At 51.4% G+C, this 16,481-nt stretch overlaps 1 protein-coding gene across 2 annotated transcripts; it reads right to left on the minus strand.

Moving 5' to 3' along the window:
* Positions 1 to 489: 489 nt before the first annotated feature.
* si:dkey-156n14.3 (zinc finger protein ZXDC) lies at positions 490 to 15,009 on the minus strand. Of its 2 annotated transcripts, XM_055647919.1 has the most exons (10): positions 13,727 to 15,008; positions 12,625 to 12,777; positions 11,816 to 11,894; positions 10,833 to 10,963; positions 10,179 to 10,349; positions 7,757 to 8,418; positions 6,156 to 6,240; positions 4,096 to 4,265; positions 3,476 to 3,577; positions 490 to 2,242 (listed from the first exon to the last, which is right to left on the minus strand). In XM_055647919.1, the coding sequence occupies exons 1-10, from the start codon at positions 14,973 to 14,975 to the stop codon at positions 2,159 to 2,161; spliced, it is 2,886 nt and encodes a 961-aa protein (XP_055503894.1). In that variant the 5' UTR covers positions 14,976 to 15,008; the 3' UTR covers positions 490 to 2,158. The 2 variants fall into 2 exon arrangements, with proteins under 2 accessions (XP_055503894.1, XP_055503895.1); XM_055647920.1 differs by lacking the exons at positions 490 to 2,242; positions 3,476 to 3,577; positions 4,096 to 4,265 and having other exon boundaries at positions 6,156 to 6,252; positions 13,727 to 15,009.
* Between the last annotated feature and the right edge of the window lie 1,472 nt (positions 15,010 to 16,481).

The raw sequence follows: 16,481 nt of genomic DNA on the forward strand, positions 1-16,481 counted from the left end.
AATTAATTAACCAACAAACCTGCAGGTCTTTGAGATGTGGGAGGAAACCAGAGCACCCAGAAAAAAACCCACATGGTCACTGGGAGAACGTGCAAACTCCACACAGACAACATCCATAGTCAGTATTGAACCCGGGTTGGAAAATAATTTGAATCTGTCCAACTTCTCCCTGTAGCTAATATCCTCTGCACCCTCTCCAAAGCCTTCACATCCTTCCTGTAATGGGATGACCAGAACTGCACGCAATACTCCAAATGCAGCTTAACCAAAGTTCCATAATGCTACATCCTAACATTCTGACTCAATGCCCACTCTGATAACAGCTCAACATTCTAGAAAGAGACATTGCTTCTCCCTCCACTGATGCTGCCTGGCCTGTCAAGTTTCTCTAGAATCTAAAACCATCATCGTCAATTACTAAGACCAACTTTCCACAGCCAGGTTAAAAAAAAGCAGAATTTAAATTCTTAAATAATTGGAGACAAATGCTAAAATTCCATTCATTTTATTTTAAATACAAATCTGCGGTCTTGCAGCGGGCCAGAATACTTTAACCCTTAACAGAGAAAACAAATTAAAGTTTCAAATTTTAAGTGATAACCAGGTACACACCCAGCACCGATTTTCCGGCACCTTTAGTTCCTTTCTGGTTTATCGGCGTTTGCGGACCAACAGAGGTCTGAATGGTCCAGTGGTACCAGTACCTAGGCCACCAAGATACCGGGCCGCTAAGTCAGCCTTGGAAGTGGGCTATGGGAACAAATCTGCCAGCTTTGGCCGAGCCTGAGTTCCAGAGCACCAGCCGCAGGGGGGAAATGTGACCTGCCGATCGGCTTCGAAGTCTCGATGAGGTAGAGATCAGCTGCCTCACCCAGCCTTGGCACCACAGTATCAGGGAGATTTTCAGGGGTGGGGGAGGTTTCAAGTGTTCTCATCCGGATTAAAGGAGGTGCCGGAGCACCTGTTGCTGGAAAATCAGTGGTGGACCTGTAATGTTAAAAGGTTTCAGCACACGAGCTGTCAGTGCAGGAGCCAGACATTGATACAGAGGTTGCCTCTACCTCCCTCCTCCCCTACTCAATAGTCTTGGTGCAAAATTAAAAAATCATCTGTGATCTTTAATGTTCAGTGAATGTACAACGTGCACTGTGCCCGCCAATAATGGCGCAGCAGTTGATGTGCACATTCACCCATTGCCCGTTCACGCAAGATACCCCCTGGTTGACAAATATTCATTAGAAATGTACAAAATAAATAAATATACATACTATACAATATAAAACTTTTTAAAAAATATACATATTTAAACGTAAAGGTTTGCAGTGACCGAGCCATGACGGTAAAAGGTTATCCCAGTGTCCACTCCAAACTGTGTCCACACAATCACTCACCCATGGTAGCTGGCAGTCCACATACTCTAGGCCTCCTCACTCCTCTCCAACAACAGCCCGAGTAGATTCACTTGAGGATGTCCGAGTTCCACGTTACATTGGCCCATTGCTTCGGTGGATAGTGAACAGTTAAATAACAGTTAAATAATTTACCCATCTAACATGACCAAGAGTTGGTCTTGGCATCACGTTTGGCATAGACGTTGTGGGCTGAAGGGCCTGTTCCTGTGCTGTACTGTTCCATGTTCTGACAGCAGAAATCATTTTCAATCTGAATGCTATGTTGTGCCGTGACATTCCACTCTTGGAGACCCTCCTTTAAGGCAGATGCAAAGGGATATGTGAAGAGCTTGGTGCTCAGTGTTCCACCAAGAGTCCTGTTCTCTGACTGCAGGATCTGGGTAAGAGGAGATGCCGTGTGTAGGTGCAAGGCAGTTCCTGTGCACTCTCTCTCAGGACCACACATTGTATGATCCTCTATAACCTTCACACAGCCACCATTTCCACAGGGTGGTCGACCAAGCTGCAGCCCATTGCCTCCCCGGCAGCAGTAGGTATTCCTGGCGCTGTCCCTGTTCCAGCAAGCGAAGGTCCAGCCCCGGGATGGTGGGGCAGAGCCAGGGTCCGTGCCGTCCAGCCCAACTGAATCCGGACCGCAGGACCACTCCGCCTGTTGCCGATCCACAGCCTGAACCGCTGGCTCCTGCGTTGGACTCCATCACAGGGTGAGCAGCAGGCAGGGTGCGCCACAGGGCTCTCCACCATCACTACTCTAGGTCCTGCAGGTTTATGGTGCTCCCTGTGAACTGAGAACTACCAGAGCCGTCATCCTCAGCCGATGGGTTGGGCTCCTGCGGGGATGAAAGTCAGGAGTTACCAGACAGACAGGAGAGACTAGAGACTATAGAGTCATGCAGCACAGAAACAGGCCCTTCAGCCCATCTCGTCCTCACCGACCAAGATGCTCCATGTATACTTGTCCCACCTGCCCGTGTCAGGGCCATATCTCTCTAAACATGTCCTATCCGTGTACGGTTGAGTGATTCTCATCACAAATGTTTCCTGATCTGCAAAGTATTTACAACAAATAAAATACAAATGCTGGGGGAACTCAGCAGGCCAGGCATCATCTGTGGAGGGAATGGACAGGTTGTAGCGAGTCCAAGGTGAAATTTCAGATGGGGAATCTTCTTCAGACCAATTAAATCAGTGGATTGGGCAGCATCTGTGGAGGGAATGGACGGATGGTGTTTCAGGTCAGCACCCTTCTTCAGACCCAACTCGAAAACTAACGGACCCATGGGGGGGGGGGGGGGGGGGGGGGGGGGGGGGGGAGAATGGCGTCCGTTATTACCAATTGTCCACTATAACTGGATGAAGGGGTTATCATCAACAGTATTATTGGAAAAACAGCCAATAAACATACACCACACCATAAACAGTAAAGGACACAAAATACACCATACACTGGGAGTGGCACAGAGGCGCAGAGGTAGAGTTGCGACCTTACAGTGCTGGGGATGTGGGTTTGATCCTGGGTTGGGTGGGTTTACCTGGCTGCTCCAGTGCACAGGTTCTATGCTACACACTGTAGTGTGTGGGGTGGAGGTGGTGTGCCTGGGGTCAGGGTCTCTGCCGCTGCAGTATGGAGACTCTCAGAGGCCAGTTGGGCTGCATGTCTGCACATCGTCAGGGCTGGGGGTGCCCGAGGAAAACCCACGGCGTCACAATGTCTGTCTTTGCAACGTGGGAGGAAAGATAGAACCACTGCGGTAGTTCTAGTCCACACACTGTGAATTGTCCATAGTGTGTAGAATACAATTAGTGTATGAGTGATCGCTGGTCGGTGCAGACTCAGTGTTTCCATGCTGTATCTCTAAGCTAAACTGGTTCAAAAACAATTTACCCCATCCATCCGTGAAATAACAAACTCGGTGTACAACAGATTTGGTCTGCTATGACTGAAATCTGTTATAAAGAGGTCAGTTAGACAAGGGTTTACTGTGTGTACAATGTAGTTTCCTCAGACCCTAACGGCCAGCAGTGCCTGGGAGTGCAGTGTTTCCCCTGTCTGGGAGCTGTACCTGCAGGATGTTGACAGGAAGATCGACGGTGAGCTGCGTGTGGGAGGTTGAAGACTGGGCCGAGAGCTGGAAGGCCAGCTCCCCCTCTCCCGTCGGGTCATCCTGCAAGAGAGAGGTCATCAAGCAAAATTGGAAAGTGACCGCTGGCCTTTCAACATTCATTGGTCACACCACCAGCCGGCCGCCCTGTCTGACTGTGTCCCAACCCCCACGACCGCACACAACTAACTGCAACACACCCTCAGCAGAGACAGGGAAAGCCCACCAAGTGCCCCCAGTCCTTCATACCTCACACTCATGGCCAAAAGCCCCATTACAATCACATCCCCATCTACATTCCCGTTTTGTTTGTGTGAAAGGTGAGGGGGCAATGTTTAAAGGAGATGTGCGGGGCAAGTTTTTTAATGTATCTACTTTCACCACCAGCTGTGGCAGCCTGTTCCAGGCCCCCATCACTCTCTGTCTAAAACACTTGCCCTGCACAATAACCTTTAAACTTTGCCCCTCTCACCTTATAGCTATGCCCTGTAGTCTTTGACATTTCCATCCTGGGATAAGGTTCCGTCTACCTGATCTGGTGATTTAGTATCCAGTCAGGGGCTGGGGAGGGGGGAAACTACCTGCAGCAGCTGGGGCTGGACGTAGTGGGTGCCGGTGGACGGGTCTCGGATGGTCAGCCCACCGCCCGGCAGCATCACTCCCCCGAAGCGGCCGCTCTGCCCGACACCGGCTGTAGGCAGCGCCGTTCCTTGGCTCGACTTCTTCCGCTGGTTGGCACAGCCGGGGTTCTCTAAGGCAGGGGAGGGAAACAAACCGTTAATACCTGGGGAGCAGAGAATGCAGCTGCGGAGGTGGAGGGGACGGACCATCAGCCCAACGCCAACTCACCTCCCGCGCCATCTAATATTCCCCGAGTCCAGAGCAGTTAATTGTCTTATGTATTAAAACGGAACAATGAAATTCTTACTGCAGCAGTATAACTGGCCTATATACACAGTACTCATAGAAAATATAAACAAAAAATGTTCAATAAATTTAACAAGATATTAGTGCAAACAAAAGCCCAAAGTCCCGAGTGCAACCAAGACAGTCTGTAGTTTGATTATTGTTTGTAGTGTTTAATAGCTTGATGGTTATTGGGAAGAAGCTGTTTGTGAATGTGGAGATCAGTCATTGGCTCAGGAAGAAGGGTATGGAGACCTTGGCACACAGAAGCAGAGGGGCGGCTGCTGGTGGCAACGGACGCCACGTTTGCGGTGATCGCGGGTGCTGGAGGCGTTCACAGGAGGCCCTACAGCAACTGGGCAAGCGAGCGGATCGGGCACAGCCTGCGGCAGCTGCATGGAGCAGCAGTGGAAGGAGCCGACAGTATCGTAATGTCCAGGCCTACCCCAACTTCTCCATCCAGTGCCACCAGGACACCGGGCCTTAACGAGAGAACTAAGAAATCGCACATCTCCTTGGTCCAAGATTGGACTTTTCAGAGACTTGGAAGTTGCAAGATGGCGCCAGAATGTGGCGACTCTCTGCGTGCTGTTCCAGGAGAGGATCTATTGTACTCGTGTATAATAGAGAGCATCCTGGAGAGCACACAGGACAAGCTGTTCACTGTATCTCTGTAGAACTACAGCAAATATCATGAGGAGGGGAATGTAAAGCATAGAGGCTGCTAGAATAATGAGGGGCGGCACAGTGGCACAGCTGGTAGAGCTGCTGCCTCACAGCATCAGTGACCCTGGTTCAATCCTGACCTCGGGTGCTGTCTGTGTGGAGTTTACACATCCTCCCCGTGGGTTTCCTCTGGGTGCTGTTCTGTTTTCCTCCCATATCCCAAAGACATGCGGGTAGGTTAATCGGCCTCTGTAAATTGCCCCTAGTGTGTAGAGAGTGGATGAGAAAGTGGGGCAACATAGAACTAGTGCAAATATGTGAACAATGGTCAGCATGGATTCAGTGGGCTTGGAGAAGGTACACATGAGGTTTACCAGGATGGTGTCCGGATTAGAGGGTGTTTGCTGTAAGGGATGGCTGGGAAAATTTAACTTGTTTTTTCGGGAGTGTTGGCTCACTTCTGACCCCATTATGAGAGGCATAAATGGGGTCAGAACTTCATTGCCAGAGCAGAAATGTTAAATGAAAGAGGGCATAGCTTTAATGTGAGAGGGAGAACATTTAAAGCAGAATTTGAATGAGAGGTCGCACGGACTTGGGTTGTTTTCTCTGAAAGGTTGGAGGCAGTGGGAAGATTGTGTGACAAATTCCCGATTCAGGGACAGTTTCTTCCCAGCTGTTATCAGGCAACTGAACCATCCTGTCAACAATTAGAGAGCGGTCCTGAGCTAACATCTACCTCATTGGAGTCCCATGGACTATCTTTAATCACATTTTACTGGACTTTATCTTACACTGAGCGTTATAACCTTTATCTTGTATCTGAACACTGTGAACAGCTGGATTGTAATCGTACAGTCTTTCCGTTGGCTGGATAGCACGCAACAAAAAATGCTTTTCACTGTACCTCGGCAGACATGACATTAAACTAAGGCGACAGGAATTAACGGGGTGCATGTTTAGAGTAAAAAACAAGATATCCCCCGACAACGGCTGCCGTGTTTGGAAAATAATAAAGAAGAAAACAGAAAATAGCACCCAGCTCGTGCATTTCAACAGAAGCCCTTACCCGCGTTGCTGCCCACTCCTTTCTGCTTCTTCTTCTTGGCAAGTTGTATAGCCCGGTAGTCAGTCCTCGCTGAGCCGCCGCTCTCCTGAACAATTCACTGGTTAGTGACAGAATAAATGAGCCGCAGTGGATGTACACGTGCATTCAGTGGCAGCGACGCCGGATTCATGCAGAGTAACAGTGTGTGCCCATACACAACCACCCCTCAGCCCCAATCAGCCCAACTACAATCACCAATGAGGCATTCGGCACAGAAACAGGCCATTCGGCCCACAATCCGTGCTAACCCACAAACACACCAACCCTCCATTCCCCTCATCCCATTTTAATCTCCCCCCGTTCCCATCACTTCCTCCGAATTCTACCACTCACCTACACAACAGGGGCAACTTACAGCAGCTAATTAACCCATCGACCCGGCTAATCTTTAGGAAAGAAAGTGGAAGATGGAAAATGGAATCAAGACAAATGTGAGGAAATGCATTTTGGGACATTAAATACACACAGGACTGGTTTCAAATTAGGTTCATGACCAGACGCTGATAATGCCAAATCAGAAATGAGAAGATTTACGAGGATGTTGCCAGGGCTCGAGGGCCTGAGCTACAGAGAGGTTAGGTAGGCTAGAACTTTATTCCTTGTAGCCCAAGAGGGTAACGGGTGATTTTATAGAGGTGCATAAAAACACGAGGGGAATAAATAGGGTGAATGTCTTTTACAGAGTAGGGGAATCAAAAACCAGCGAACATAGGCTTAAGGTGAGTGGGGAAATAAATTAACAGGAACCTGAGGGGAAACTTTGCTGCCAGAGAAGGTAGTTGAGGCAGCTACAATAACAACATTAAAAGACATTTGGACAGATACATGGATAGGAAAGCTTTAGCTTAGATGGGGCATCTTGGACAGCATGGATGAGTTGAGCCAAAGGGCCCCGTTCCTGTGCTGTGTGACATCCTAGACGGCTCATTAAATGTAAAACTGAGTCTGTCGAAGGGTCCCAACCTGAAATGTTACCTATTCACATTCTCCGGAGATGCTGCCTGACCTGCTGAGTTACACCAGCACTCTGTGATTTTGCCATTTAGAAAAATGTAAAATTATGTTCAGAATGATATGTTTTGTATCAATTTAGACTTTAAAGATAGTGTGGAAACAGGCCCTTCGGCCCAGCGAGTCCACGCCGACCAGCGATGACCCTGTACACAAGCACCATCCTACACGAGGGACAATTTACAATTATTACCAAAGCCAATTAACCTACAAACCTGTACGTCTTTGGAGTGTGGGAGGAAACCGGTGCACCCGGAGAAATCCCACATGGCCAGAGAGAGAGAACATACAAACTCTGCACAGACAACACCCATTGTCAGGATCAAACCGGGTCTCTGGTGCTGTGAGGCAGCAACTGTACTGCTGCGCCACTGTGACACCCTTAATCTAAAGCAAATTATGTAGGCATAAAGAAATCATAACAGATGTGTGTGCAGAAGATGTCAGCATGCATGAATGATTGGGGGCTCCTGCAGTGACCCACTAAGGCAGGTAGTGAGTGTCAGCCGCGGCCCCGTGCCCCAGAGGTGGGTAGTGCCCGGGGTACTTACCAGGAACGAGCAGCCAGACATCATGCTGAGCTCCAGCTCTTTCTGGGTGCTGAAGGTGGTGGTCGGGGTGTTGAGGTTGGAGAAGACGTACTGTGCCACCACCTTGCTGCCCTCGGGCGGTCCCATCACGTCGGACACGCTCAGCATGTGGCAGTCCACCTTGGGGGGGGCGAGGAGCTCGGGCACGTGGCTGCCCCCCAGGCTGCTAGAGGGGCTGAGAGCTCCGCTGGATGACAGGGCCTGCAGGTCGGGGCATCCGGTCGTGCCCCGCATCGACAGGGCCCCCAGTGCCTCCGCGCTCACCACCTGCACCCCCTCCAGGTTCAGGGCACTCTGCTGCAGCATGCTGGCAGGCAGGCCCAGGCCACTGTCCATTGCGTGGGAGATGTCAGGCGTGGGCACGATCAGAGGGTCAGCGCCCTGTGCCATGGGCCCATTGCTGACGGACACGGTGTTGCCCAGTGTGGACCCCACGGAGGCAGCGTCGATGGTGAGGATCCCCGAGCTGACCAGCGACATGTCCGGCGACAGGCTGACTGGCGCCACGGGCACGGCGGTGAAGAGCGAGGCGATGTCCACGCTGCTTAGGTCACTCTGACCCGGGCTGGTCAGCTCACAGCTCGGGGTCAGCGAGCCCGTCAGCTCCAGCTGCGAAAACACATCTGAAACAAGATGCCCACCCGTCAGCACAGTACCCCCATCATGCTCAACCCACAACCACTGCACGTACCTTTGGCCCATCTCACCCATGCCAGCTCACTCATGCAACTTCAAGGTGTGCAGGGGAGGGGGGGGGAGATTTAATAGGAACCGGAGGGGCAATCTTTTTACAAAGGGTGGTAGGTGTATGGAACAATATGCCAGAGGAGGTAGTTGAGGCAGGTACTATAACAACATTTAAAAGACATTCAGACAGGTACATGGATATGAAAGGTTTATCGTGGATGATTGGTGATCATTTTTGAATGTTTTATAGACTCTGGATCACTTCCTGTGGACTGGAGGGTAGCTAATGTAACCCCACTTTTTAAGAAAAGAGGGAGAGAGAAAACGGAATTATAAACCAGTTAGCCTGACTTCGGTAGTGGGGAAGATGTTGGAGTCGATTATTAAAGATGTAATAGCAGAGCATTTGGAAAGCAGTGACAGGATTGGTCAAAGTCAGCATGGATTTATGAAGAGGAAATCATGCTTGACTAAACTTCTGGAATTTTTTGAGGATGTAACAAGCAGAATAGATAAGGGAGAGCCAGTGGATGTGGTGTATCTGGACTTTCAAACAGCCTTTGACAAGGTCCCACACAAGAGATTAGTGTGCAAAATTAGAGCACATGGTATCGGGGGGAGGGTATTGACATGGATAGAGAACCGTTTGGCAGACAGGAGGCAAAGAGTAGGAATTAACGGGTCTTTTTCTAATGGCAGGCAGTGACTAGTGGGGTGCCGCAAGGCTCAGTTCTGGGACCCCAGTTATTTACAATACACATTAACGATTTAGACAAAGGAATTAAATGTAACATTTCCAAGTTTGCGGATGTTACAAGGCTGGGTAGCAGTGTGAGCTGCGAAGAGGATGCTATGAGGCTGCAAGGTGACTTGGGTAGGTTGGGTGAGTGGGCAAATGCAGTATAATATGGATAAATGTGAGGTTATCCACTTTCGTGGCAAGAACAAGAAGGCAGATTATTATCTGAATGGTGTCAGATTAGGAAAAGGGGAAGTACAACGAGACCTGGGTGTCCTAGTACATCAGTCACTGAAACTAAGCATGCAGGTACAGCAGGCAGTGAAGAAAGCAAATATGAGTAATTGAGTATAGGAGCAAGGAGGTCCTATGCGGTTGTACAGGGCCCTGGTGCGACCGCACCCGGAGTATTGTGTGCAGTTTTGGTTTCCTAGTTTGAGGAAAGACATTCTTGCTATTGAGGGAGTTCAGCGTAAATTCACCAGGTTAATTCCCGGGATGGTGGGACTGACATATGACGAAAGAATGGATCGACTGGGCATATATTCACTGGAATTTAGAAGGATGAGAGGGTATCTTATGGAAACATATAACATTATTAAGGGATTGGACAGGCTAGATGCAGGAAAAATGTTCCCCGTGCTGGGGAATTCAGAACCAGGGGTCAGTTAAAGAATAAGGGGTTTAAGAGGGATTTGGGCCAAACACTGGCAGGTGGGATTAGTGTCGATGGGGCATGTTGGTCGGCGTGGGAAAGATGGGCCCAAGGGCCTGTATCCACGTTGGGAGGTGGAGCGGTGAACTGAGAGCTAACACAGGCTGCAGGTGCTGCAACACTGGGCCAACCCCATTGCGTGGTAGTGTAGGCAAGGGGCCAGCAGATGTCCAGCTTAGTGCCAGGATGCCAATGGGCTGATGCCAGGTACAGTTGCTGGGGAGCCGCGCTGGCCCACCTACCCGGGCTGATGTTGTGCTGCTTCATCATGTGAGCCTTGATGCTGTTCTTGGAGTTGAAGAGCTTGCTGCAGTTGGAGAGGGGGCAGCGGGTTTTCACCTTGTCCATGTCTTTCAGGTGCTTCTTGGAGTGGATATAGAGACTGCTGCGTGCTGAGAACCTAGCTTCACAACCTGAACACACAGGAACACGCGTGTTACCAAGGAGCACACGCCATGCCAACACGGCTTCCTCCCAGCAACCGGCAGCCTCTTGGAACACGAGACAACATTAACATCAGCGCCTGTGAGCTGTTAATGATTGTGTCTTTGGTTGTCTATGGACTTCGGTTTTGGATTATTACGGTTACTTGGTATTAGTTTAGTTTAGTAATACAGCGTGGAAACAGGCCTTTCGGCCCACTGAGTCCACGCCAATGATCACCCATATCCTAGTTCTACCCTACGTAGTACGGACAATTTACATAGGCCAATCAACCTACAAACCCGCACGTCTTTGGGATGAGGGAGGAAACCAGAGCACACGGAGGAAGCCCAAGTGGTCTCAGGGAGAACATGCTAACTGCACACACAAACAGTCTCTGGCGCTATGAGGCAGTGGTTCTATTGCCATTAGATTAAGGTTTGCCTCAGTTTCCGCATCGCCTCGAGACGTACCTTCTATGGGGCACACGAAGGGTCTGGTGCCCAGGTGGGTGATGCTATGCCCCTTCAGGTGCTCTGCCCGGGTGAAGGACTTCCCACAGCCGTCCACTGGGCAGATGAACCGCCGGTCATCCTCATGGGTCCTGGGGAGAGCAAGAAACACCGTAGTCCGGTGGGTAACCTCGCCCCAGGCATAGCTGTACAGCACAGAAACAGGCCCTGTGGGCTAGAGTCCTTGCCGACCACCAAACACCCATTTACACAAATCCAATGTTCATTCCCCCCACATTCCCATCAACACTCCCACGTTCTACCCCTCACCACGCCATAGGGGCAATTTACCGCCACCGATTAACCCACCGACCCTTCATGAATTTGGGACACGAGGTCAGGATTGAGCCCAGGTCTCTGGTGCAGTGCGGCAGAGTGAGCTACAGGATTGAATGGTGGGCAGCCATAGAAGGGGAAGAGAATAAATGAATAATTAGACATATTCCTGTCAGCTTTAGAAAACAGAGGTGACTTCCCTCCAGAGGCCTCAGATGAAGGTTGATCACGATAACATTTTAAAAGCTGGTGAACAGCAGGTGAAACTAAGTAGGTTGCGGAGTTTTATTTCAAAATGGCATGCTTGGAATTGGAATGTTGCATCAAGAGACTGCAACAAACTCTTGGCTACCGCTTGCAATGGCAGGGCCAAACAAGATGACTTTCAGATGAGTTGTTTTGACAAGGTCCACTTGTCCAACAGCAATATTCCAAAAAAGAACATTGTTCTAGGTGTCCGAGCCAAAATCTTTGATTATTAAATTGTAATCACTCACCTGCATGCGGACTCTTACTTATAGAGCCGGATGCACAGATACCATCCCTTTGGCCCATCTTGCTACACACAAACAGGCCATGTGGTGCTGCCTTAAAGCTGTGCTCTACTGCACCGGGGAAATGTTGCTGTATCTATTTAACCCATGCAGGCAGCGCTGGAGGGTCCTTACCTTTTGTGCCGCAGTAATTTGGACATGCAAGTAAACGACCAGCCGCAGCCATCAAAGTCGCAGATAAAGGGCCGCTCACCTGCATGCGAAAGATCACTCGTTAGATTCAACTCGGATATTACTGCTTTCAAACAAAACCAGAACGTTGATGGAGGCACGACATGCAAAGCATTCTCAGAGCACTGAATCCCCTGAGCTTTAGACTGACTTTAGAGATAGGACGTGGAAATAAACCTTTCAGACCACCTAGTCCACACCGGCCAGTGGTCACCCTGTACACTAGTACTATCCTACACACAATGGTCAATTTACAATCTACCTTTGGTCTTTGGAATGTGGGAGGAAATCGGAGCACCCGACGAAAACCCACGCAGTCACAGGGAGAGCGTACAAACACGGTACAGACAACACCTGTTATCAGGGTCTCTGACGCTGCAGATCTGTTCCCATAACCAACTTCTGCGGCCAACTTTGCGGGCTTGTCGCAGCGAGCTGGTGTTCCACAGCCCCGGCCCCAGCGGGTAAATTCAACCCACCGAGCAGCACAAAAGTCCCAATGACGTAGATATGACGACACCTCATCTAGACTAGGCGCCACGTTTCTGGCCAGATTAAAGGATGTCGGGGGAGGGTGGGAGACCACCACTTGACAGATAATCAGTGGTGGACCAGTATCGCCTTTTCACTGACTGGATAGCACTCAACAAAAAAGCTTGTAATTGTACCTCGGCACACGTGACAATAGTTAATTAAAGTAAGCTAACGTGAGCGCTGATGCTGGCGGCAGACTCACCGAGCTGGGACCGTACCTGTATGGCTTCGTAGGTGAATCTTCAGGCGGCAGGCTTTGTCGTATCTCTTGTCACAGCCTGGGAAGGAGCAGGTAAAGTGCTCCTGATCACGGAAATGCGATCGGTTGTGGGAACCGAGAGCACTGATGGTGCTGAACGTCTTCTCACAACCTGCACCAGGGAAATACAGTCAGCACAGGAACTAATCACCCGTGTCATCTTTTCCACCACCAACTCTTATAGGTCTTTGAGAGGGCTGCACTTTAGTTACATGGCTTCTTATTCCAGCTGCCCTTCTTAAATAAAACATTACATCCACCTATCACTCACCAAGCTTTATCCTGTCCCACTTCTCTTCCAGCTTTCTAATCCCCCCCCCTGCCTCCCCCAGTCAGTGTGAAGAAGCGTCCTGACCCGAAACATCAGCTATTCATGTTCTCCAGAGATGACCCGCTGTGTTACTCCAGCACTTTGTGTCCATCTCTAGAGAAGATGGACGGGTGCAGTGGTGATGTTTTACAGGTTGGGACCCTTGAAATGTTGGCCAAGACTCTAAGAACTGCCATACTCTGCTTTGAGATAGATCTTTAGCACTGACCTGTGAAGGCACCCATTTGAACACGTCAGAAAAATTGGCATATCGCACACTATGGCACTCCCTTGGTGCTACATTTGAGTCCCAGACTACATGCTGTGTTCTCATTCCAGAAGTGGTACTCAAACCACAACTTTCAGTCTCAGAGGCAAGGCACTGCCACCTAAACCACCAACAGAGGTTTCTAGATCACCCCATACAAATATGGATTCCTGCACTAAATGCTATTCTCTTTACCCTGTATCTGGACATTGTGGATGGCTCAATAGTAATCATGTATTGTTTTTCCACTGACTGGTTCGCACGCAAGAACCTTATCACTATACCTGGGTACACATGACAATAAACTAAAATATAGGGAGCTATTTGGCCCAACACAACAATGCTAGCTCTGTCCAAATAGCTAACTATTCAACCTGTCATAGACACGTGGAGACTCGAAAAAGGCCAGCTGACGTTTCGCCCCTCTCTCAACGCCCCAAGTAAACTGCACCTCCGCGGCCTGTCAGTGGCCTTGGGCCTCACCGGGGAAGTCGCATTTGAAGGGCCGCTGGGGTTCGAAGTGGCATCGCCGGTGGCTGCTGAGCTTGAGGGCGGTGGCAAAGGGCTGGGAGCAGACATCGCAGGCGAAGGCCAGCTCCTGGACGTGGGCCTTCATGTGGGCCTTGAGGTTGTAGACGGTGGTGAAGCGCTTGCCGCATTGCTCGGCCTGGCAGCCAAAGGGCCGCAACTTGCCGTGGGAGTGCAGGTGACGCTTCAGTTTGTAGGCGGTGGTGAAGGCCCACTCGCAGCCGGCCACCGTGCAGTGGAAAGGCCGCTGGCTGTGGGATAGCAGGTGCACCCGCAGCCGCTGCTTCTTGTCGAAGGCCTGCTGGCAGTTCTGCTCGGGGCAGTGGTGCAGAGGTCCGGCGTCTGGCCCTTGTCCAGGCTGCAGCCCCAGCCCCAAGCCCAGGCCCTCGGACAGCTTCAGCAACACGTCCCCGCTCTCACTCAGCAGCAGCCCCGACTCTGGGCTCGACTCTAACCCCAGGCCTCCCGCCTCGGGGCCCGGGCTCTGCTCCTCAGCCTGGAGCGGCCGGCCGCTGGAGTCGCCGCAAAAGCCGGCCTGTGGCAGGCCAGGAGCCGGGGCCTGGCAGCCGGGGTAGGCCGAGGCCTGGGGCTCTTCCTCTGGCTTGACTAGGCCCCCGGCTCCCAGCTCGGGCGCGGCGAGGAAGAGCAGCCCGTCCTCCAGGCGCAGCAGGAGGTCTCGGCTGCCCAGGCCCAGGCCCAGGCTGGCAGCCAAGCCGCCTGTCGAGGCCCCGGGCCCAGGCAGGTTCTCGATGTTGCCGAGCACGGAAGGCGCCTCCAGCAGCAGGCCGGGCCCAGGCGCAGGCGGCGGTGGGGCCAGGGGCTCGGGCTCCCCACCCTGCTGGGCCGGCGAGGTGCCGAGGCGAGGCCGAGCCCTGTCGGGCCCAGACGCGGCCTGCAGGTAGTAGACAGTGTCGGGGGCCGACTCCGGCCTGGGCAGGGGCTGGGCCTGGCGCTGCTCGGGGCCTGGGACTAGGCCGCAGCCCCGGACTGAAGTAGATGGCCCGGCCGCCGCCTCCGCCTCAGGCTCCAGGTTAAAGACGACAAAGATGTCGGAGTCGGCGGCCGGGCCTCGGAAATCTGGCGTGTCGTCCAGAAAGAGCGAGTATCGGGCGTGCGGGCCGCCATGCGCCGGGGCCTCGGCCTCCTGCCCCAAGCCCAGGCCCAGGCCGAGCCCGAGGCCTAGGCCCAGCCCCTGCTGCTCCATCCCCGGTGTCCCCGCCACAGCCGCCCGCCGCCGCCGCAACGCGCGGCCTGGAGTCCACGCCGCCGGAGCGGAGCGCAGCCAGAGCAGTCAGCGGCGACAAAACCCGGCCTGGATTCCTGCCCTGTGTGGATCCGGCAACTTACAATGCCTGTCAGACCATTCGTGCATTCTCCAGATTCTACACAATATCACACCCAAGAGGTCATTTACATTAATACTGGGGTTATTAATGTATTGATTCCCCCCCCCCTTTATTTAGTTTATTATTGTCACACATACCAAGGTACAGTGATAAGCATCAAATATATCCAATGAGGTAGATGGTAGATCAGGATCGCATTCTAGCTGGTGAGAGGTCAGTTTAGTTCGTGATAACAGCTGGGAAGAAACTGTCCCTGACTTGTATATTATCCTTGTGTTTAGAGCAATATACAAGAGTCGCCAGGTTTGGCACTATTTTCTAAGTCGAGGCTGCTGCTGTCCAGAAAGGCCTGTTGCATCCGGCGCCTCCATCCGGACCATCCAGCGACCCACCATCTCTCTCCACACACTGACAGCACCCGAGGGCAGAATCGAACCTGGGTCTTTGGCGCAGTGAAGTAGTGGCTCTACCCGTTGTGCTGCAGTATTGTGTTTATGCGCCCGTCGCAGTGATGGATTTTGTCTGTCCATTCTCTCCACAGTTGCCGCCTGGCTCACTAAGTTCCCCCCTGCACTTTGTTTTGCTCGGGTTTGCAGCATCTGCAGCTTCGTGAATGTGGAATCAAAGGAGGAATTGTTGAGGAGAAAGGAGAAAGAATCTCTACCAGACAGAGGAGCATGTTAATAGATAGGAAGTGCTTGGATCTATGTTCTAGACAGACACAATGGACCTTAAGGTCTTTGTGATGGGTGGTGAAGGTAAAAAAATGAGATGGGGAGGGGGGGGGGGGGGGGGTCAGGAAATTGGAAGGTGCTGAAATAGAGGAAGCTTTGGAAAGTGTGCAGATTTACCATAATGATACCTGGGTATTAGTTACAGGGAATGGTTGGACAGACTTGAATTGTTTTCTCTGGAATGCCAGAGGTTTTCAGGAAGACCTGATGGAAGTATATAAAATTACGAGAGGCCTAGATAGGATAGTCAGAACCTTTTTTCCCCAGGATGGAAATATCAAAGACGAGGGGGCGTAGCTTTCAGATGAGACGGGCAGTTTAAAGGAGATGTGCGGGGCAAGTTTTTTTTACACAGAGGGTGGTGGGTACCTGGAACGTGCTGCCAGGGTGGTGGTGGAGGCAGATATGATAGTGGTGTGTAAGAGACTTTTGGATAGGAACATGGATGTGGAGGGATATTGATCATGTGCAGGCAGATAAGTTAGTCTTGGCATCATGTTCGGCACACACGTTGTGGGACGAAAGACCTGTTGTTGTGCTCTGCTCCTACCCATTCCCCGGGGTACATAGGTCTGCGTCCTTAAACCATTGATTCACCAAGGAACCCATCCACCAATGTGAGCCTGGCCC

The sequence above is a fragment of the Leucoraja erinacea genome, chromosome 16, assembly GCF_028641065.1.
Source record: "Leucoraja erinacea ecotype New England chromosome 16, Leri_hhj_1, whole genome shotgun sequence".
Taxonomy (NCBI): domain Eukaryota; kingdom Metazoa; phylum Chordata; class Chondrichthyes; order Rajiformes; family Rajidae; genus Leucoraja; species Leucoraja erinaceus.

Bases quoted from the DNA above. Each gene is read 5' to 3' on its own strand.
- si:dkey-156n14.3 (XM_055647919.1), bottom strand. From the start codon at position 14,975: ATGGAGCAGCAGGGGCTGGGCCTAGGCCTCGGGCTCGGCCTGGGCCTG. The intron at 10,350-10,832 runs GTACGTCTCGAG...CTGTGTGTTCAG, and splicing joins CTTCGTGTGCCCCATAGAAG to GTTGTGAAGCTAGGTTCTCA. The intron at 6,241-7,756 runs GTAAGTACCCCG...TGAATTGTTCAG, and splicing joins TGTCTGGCTGCTCGTTCCTG to GAGAGCGGCGGCTCAGCGAG.